General features: G+C 38.6%; 1 protein-coding gene across 3 annotated transcripts in view; it reads left to right on the top strand.

Moving 5' to 3' along the window:
* LOC122067353 (rab3 GTPase-activating protein catalytic subunit-like) overlaps window positions 1-5,590 on the top strand; it is a 35,271-nt gene extending 29,681 nt beyond the window's left edge. Inside the window, exons 13-15 of one of the 3 annotated variants that reach the window (XM_042631181.1) lie at window positions 3,175-3,304; window positions 3,406-3,617; window positions 5,199-5,590. In XM_042631181.1, the coding sequence (XP_042487115.1) occupies window positions 3,175-3,304; window positions 3,406-3,617; window positions 5,199-5,489 (633 nt within the window). In that variant the 3' untranslated portion in view covers window positions 5,490-5,590. Of the gene's footprint in view, window positions 1-3,126; window positions 3,305-3,405; window positions 3,618-5,198 lie in introns of those variants that run through there. The other 2 variants (XM_042631180.1, XR_006136664.1) reach the window with 2 other exon arrangements.
* The last annotated feature ends 1,128 nt before the right edge of the window (window positions 5,591-6,718 follow it).

Genomic DNA, 6,718 nt, shown 5'->3' with positions numbered 1-6,718 from the left:
GTGATGGTAAAGCATGATTGGTCAGTCTCCCTCAACATCTTGGAGGCTTAGGACCAAAGGGGATTTCATTCATGCGCCGAGTCTTCTATCAGTTCTATGTGCTTCAATGGTGAGACAGATTCCCTGCAGTGGCAAGTGATTGCTTCATAAATTTGGAACTTCCATTGGCTAGACCATTAACTGCTTTGACTGCAGCTTTTTTTCTTTTTTGGTATGAGCCATTATAAAACTTTATTCAAAATATCAGATGGGAAGATAGGCAATGGTTGGAAGATCCTCTTTTGGAAGGATTTTTGGTGCTTGGAGGACCCTTATTGGTGGTGTAGTATTCAACCCTTGCCGTTGACAAAGAATATTTTTTTGAAGATGCACCTAACTATATTACGTCTAAGCCAGGTCTCCATAAGAATCTTTGTGACTGAGTACATAGTTTGGTCATGTACTCACTTACTCACTACTAAATCAAGGGAAAACAGGACAGGTATAGAAGACTAAGGACACATCAAAACTTCAGGCTGTTATAGAGTTGCTCTCAATAAAATTTTCATTCTCCTTATTTTCATCCTCCTGTTCTCACTGCTTTGGTATGCAAGAAAGGCATCACCTCCTGGATCCAGCTCTTTCTTAAACTGTATGCCATGATATTCATGTATCATTCCTACTATCAATCATCCAAATCAGAAGCACAGATGATCATAAATGTTTGCTTTGCCTTCAAGATGAGTTTTATTTGGGTATATGGGGCAGCTTGATCAATCTTTTGAACACCTGGTAAAATCAGATGTGGAATCCTTTGCTACTAGCCTACCATCTGCAGTCATCTGGTCAAATAGGAACTATAGGACCTTTGAGCTGCACCTTTTGCTAGTGTATAGGATTGTTGCCAATGCAATCTTTCTGAGCCTTCTTTGTTGAAGATTATGGGAATATAACCATGAGTGATAGTGCAAAGTGGATCTCCATTTCTGCATAGTTTTTGGGCTTGTCTTGTATTTGAGGTGGAAGTTCAGTTCAGTACAGTAGATCTCTTTGTACCTTTACTTTGAGGTGGTTCTTTAGTATACAAGCTGAGAGTCTGAGACATAGTCACAGCATTCCCAGGGAATTTAAATTTTTGAGGGGCAGACATGGGAAGGGGACCGGCTCACTGAATGGATAGTCTTCTGTAGTCCAAGTTTGTATCGCAGTCAGAGAAGTGCAGTTGTGTAGTCTACACATAGATAGATTCTCATGGAATGGCAGCCACTGACTGACGAAGGAAATCCCTATGTGCTCACAGGAAGTCCCTGTGCTCCCATAGCTAAACACGAAGATTCAAATTTTGGTAGGAATACAAAAGAATGAGAGGGATTATCTGTTATTAAAAGATGGACTGACCCTCACAACGTGGTGCCTACTCTTGGGCCAGTGGAAGAATGATGTGGCCAATTTGAACCATTGGATGATACTAGGAGGAAACTTGAGTCTTATATTGCATAAATCTTATCTTACAACTGAAGGGTTATTGCCCTTTTATAGACCCACTCACGAGTCACGACAGACGGACTTTAAGCTAGCACAAATCCACGGACTTCAAACTATTACAAACCCACACTTTCAGAGAGTTCCGGATTTCACACTAATACAAATCCACACTAACTTATGGTAAAGTAAACAAATACTTAGTCTGAAGAGTAATAATTAGTTGTGTCAGGTGTGGATGCCACGTGGAGACCTGCCATTTCTTCCGCTGATTGATTTACCAGAAATTCAATGTATTGCTGTTGGATGTGGCTAATGAGAGGATGACAACCAGTTCAGTTGCTCAAGAAAATTGCACAACAACTTCCTCCACTGCAAATACCCACATCTCTTGTCATCCTCTCATTACCCACATCCAACAGCAGTACATTGAATTTTTGGAAAATCAATCAGCAGAAGAAATGGCAGGTCTCCACGTGGCATCCACAGCTGACACTACTGATTATACTCTTTCAGATTAAATATCTGTTTACTTTACCAAAAGTTAGTGTGGATTTGTATTACTGTGAAATCCAGAACCCTCCGGAAGTGTGGATTTGTGCTAGCTTAAAGTCCGTGTGTCGTGAGTGGGTCTATAAAAGGGCAGTCCCCCTTCAGTTGTAAGAGAAGACTTGTGCAATATAAGACTGAATTTTCCTCCCTTGACTGGTGACATGTCAAAGTTGGTGGCGCAGGTCAACCATATGATGACACACCTTTTAGTGGACTATACCCTTGTAATTTCGGTCAAACTACCTTGCTCGTTTCTTGACTTTATGATTATTTTCCAAGGATATGTTTTGCGTTTGGCTGGAAATTTGACAGGTTGCATAGAAGAGATGGACCTATTTGTTCACCAATCCAGGTGTCATGTAGCACTGTAGCAGTTGGAGGCCACCTATAGTCCTAGGCCTAGCAAAAAATGCAATCTAGGCCAACATTATGAGACTACTTACTAGTTTATTTGAGGCTGCTGGTCAACCCAATCTTGTTTCATGCAACAAAATTTTTGTCTACTTGCCAGGATGGTGATGAATTTTCTGCCTGATGAGTGCCAAAATTAATTATCTTGCAATGTTAAATTATTAAAACTAGATAAATATATGAATATGAAAACAAAATTAATATATATCCTTGTGCTAATTTGAATCCTCATCAGTTGAGTTTTATCCTTTTTGTCCTTTGAATGTAAAGATTGGATTTGCTCATCATTAAGGTTCAGCTTGGATCGTGAAAGTCCACACAGAAAGTAATTGCTTGATTTACATTAGATATGTAAGTTACATAACAATTGGATCTGGTCCACCTTTTGGGGTTTGATTGCTATAATGATGTGAAATTGGTAGCCTCTTTAGGAATTTGATCTGCCAGCTGGACTACTCTTGCCGAATTAAATGCAAATCAGACCAATTTGTATTTAGACTCTCGTGATCAAACTCCTCATGAAGGAAGGGGAGAGGAAGAGATTAAGAGAACCTTGCTGGCACAGTACATTCTATTTTGTTTAATCAGTATGCATGCCAAAAGTGAAATCTTTCTTACAAGATGCTGTATGTCTCTTTTGGTATTTTTACCAGTTAAGTGTTTGAAACTTTTGACCGACTGCCAATACAATAATTTCTTTAGGTCCTCCACTACTTGGAAACTCTAAGACCTCATCAACTGCTTGAGCAGATGGTTTGCACTGCCTTCAAAGTATCCTCTGACACTCTTAGTCAGACCTCTTTTGGTGGTCTAAAACAGATGACGACCAGAATGGATCAGCTGCACCTGACAATAGCATCCATTTTGAAGCCTTTGCAAGGTGCATACTGTCTTCCCATTTATCTGCATCTTGTTTGCAGTTAGCATTTCTCACATAGTGCAAGATTTTCTGAGTTCTACTGATGTATGTGTGGATAACAGCAAATGTCTTGCCTGAGAAGGTTGAGATGATAGATGACCTGAGGAGATTATGTGTCATCTTTGAACATGTGGAGAAGCTTCTAATCCTTGCAGCTTCCATGCATCGTAAGCTATCTCAAGCACCACGTCTTTCAGAAGCAAGTTTCAGTGACTGTTACAGTTATTATAGCCCAAGAATGGGAACAGGCAAATTAGAGAGCAACATTCGGAAGGTAAATGCCACAGAAGTATCTTTGGTGATAAGATTCTTTGCATTCCCATCTTGTAGGGCCGTAAATATGGTCAATAAGAAGAGTGCAGATTTATGTGCTGTGTGGAACCAATCATATGATAGGTTCCATTAAGGAGATCAACCACATTATTCTAATGAGTGGCTGGCATAGTTGTCTTGGCGTTGCCTAGGCATCCATGCTTTTCCGAGTTTACATTAATTTATGTTTATTGCTTTGTTTTTTGATGAATATGCTTATACTATGTCATATGTTTTTTTATTATATGTTAGTTTCCTCATATTAAGTCATTACTGGCATAATTATATCATATTGTATTGATATGTTTTCTATGTTATATTTAAGCATAATAATATAAACTCATCGTTGCTATATTACTTTTGGAGAAGTGAGGAAAGATATGCATAGTTTAGGTTTGTCCAAGTATGACCTTGAATAAATATGATTGAAGAGCAAGAATCCATGTAGCTGACCCCATTTAGGTGAGATTTTACTGATTTTTTGTGTTGTATCTTTTTACTTTTACTCTTCTTTTTCTGTCTTTGATCGGGCCCATATAGCCGACTCCATGTAGTTGGGATAAGGTTGATTTGTTTGTTTGTTTGTTTATCATTGCTATTACATATACTGAACACCTAGGGCGCCTTGGCACCGAGATGCTCATCCAAGGCCTTGGGGCACCTAATCACTTTGACAACCATGATGAACAGTCAGAAGTATCTGATCTGTAACATTATTTTGTTGGTCATGAGGGCCGCAGCATGGAGATGCGGATTAAAGTCTAAGGGCAGGCACCTTGTGCCAAAAAAAAAAAAAAAAGATGACCCAATTCGTCCCTCCCAGGGCCCCATGTAAGCAGGACTGCACCGGGTTCCAGTCTCTTTCTCTGAATAATATCATAAAGGTCTAGAGAAGTATACTCATCGGATAGTTTCTTGACTTGGGTATTGATTTTGGCTGATGCTTCTACATGCGTCTGTGATATCTACAGACCATATTCATCAGGGTGAATGGGGTTTTAGTACATCCCTTAATCACAAAAATTTTAGGAAATTTTGTAGTATTGTCTGATTTACTGATCTCACTGACCATTTCTGAATGACCAAAATTATTCATTAACAAATAACTAAATTAATGGCTGTCTTTTTTTTTCCCCCTTCTGGGGGGTGGGGTAGAAATGGCTGTCTATTTCAATGAATGGACTGGATGGTCCGATCCAAACACTTTTTCTTTATTATTTTTTTACCTATTATGTATTGCTTGCCATTTCGCAGACCAGCATTCTAATCCAAATGGTCAGACCTGTGATTTTTAAAAATACAGGACGGTTCAGGATGGTCAAGGGTCCTGTCAGGCATCCTGAACCATCCTAGATGTCCTTACCAATCATTCTAGACCTTCTCACATGGGCAAAAATGGAATACTTGGTGGGCAGCCGGGACAGCCACCAGTCGTTCCCTTCAAACACTGCATCAGACAATTGAGAACTAATACCAAATTGTCCGGGTTCTTGTCCATCTTAAAAATAGGACTTATTATCTTGTGGTTATGGTTCTTGCTTAGGAATTCAATACGAAGCAACAGGTGCGGAGGTATGAGAGACACATTGTGGAGAATCTGTTTACACCACCTACAGCCAACCAATCATGGAGAAAAGTTCTAAGCATGGGCAATCTTCTTAATGGCCATGAGCCGGTTGTGAGGGAAATCATTTTCTTCATACAGGATAGCATGAGCCATGATCATTACGGGGATCGGAGGAGCCCCCACGAAGATATCGAGACACATCGGATGTACATATGTGGAACATCTAATGATCTCCGGGTAGCACATTCTGTTACCTCATGTGATTAATCTTTTTAGCATTTCTTATTGTCATTCTAATGTAATTATCTATTGATAGATTTGTTTCTTATGTTTATTTAGTTGAAATAAATTGAAGAACATTTTTGAAAGACTCATTCTCATTTTTGTTTAATTGATATAGATCGAATAAATATATAGAACACAAACAAAAAAAGTAAATATGATGCAGAGCAAAGCCTTGAATCAAGCAGAAAAAAAATTCTCTTGAGGCATGACTACGCAGAATTAATGTAAGATCTACAAACTGTGCAACTTGTTCTTGGAACCAGAAATTATTTGCATTTCAGTGTACCGCAAAGTGAAAATGTTCTTGCTGGCATGGCCATGTTCTCTGAGCTAAATTTACAGTCTATTTTTGGGATTTGGAGTCCTCGGAAGCTCCTGTAACCTGGACTTGAAGTATGTGAAAGAAAGAAAAAGAACCAATAGAACTAGAAGAATGCTTTGTCAAGCCTGCTGCCTGGGTTTATTGAGGATTTGGATTATCAACTTTAGACAACATGTTCAGAATAGGCTAGGCATTTGGAAAAACATAGACCCAAGGATTAAAGTATCGGTATCGGTCACCGTATCGGTCGGCCAAAATTAAGATACGTATCGGAGAGTATCGTATCGTATCGGAGATACACACATAAATGGATAGGAAACATTTTTTTAAACACTTTTGCATAAAGAATTTGTTAAAAAAAACTATTGATAACATGTATTATGCATAAACACTAAATTGAGGGTATCGTACTAAGAATTCAAGGTCTGTAGTTGTCCCATAAATGTAAAATCCTTGTTCCCAACCTTGATTTCCACTTTAGTTAGAGAGAAATATGGCTGACAGCAACTTTGGAATAAAAACCCTTTAAAAAATCCTTTTTTTTTTCTAAAAAATTACCCATATTGGCCATTATATGACCGTAGCGCCGATACGTATCGATACTCACCGATACGTACCGATATATATATCGATACTCACCGATACGTGCTGATATATACCGATACGTACCGATCGATACATACCGATACTCACCGATACGTACCAATACATACCGAAACGTACATTTTACCTCAATTTTATAATTTTCATAGTCGTATCGAGGCATATCGTATCGTATCGATGTGTATTGGTGGTGTATTGATGCATATCGGTATGTATTGTAGGATATATATTGATACGAAAGGATTTTAAAAATTTCATGTATCATATCGATGTGTATCGTATCGAT

This window comes from Macadamia integrifolia, unplaced genomic scaffold, assembly GCF_013358625.1.
Source record: "Macadamia integrifolia cultivar HAES 741 unplaced genomic scaffold, SCU_Mint_v3 scaffold2868, whole genome shotgun sequence".
NCBI classification, from domain to species: domain Eukaryota; kingdom Viridiplantae; phylum Streptophyta; class Magnoliopsida; order Proteales; family Proteaceae; genus Macadamia; species Macadamia integrifolia.
Note: the sequence above shows the minus strand (reverse complement) of the source record. Positions and strands in the feature narration are given on the sequence as shown.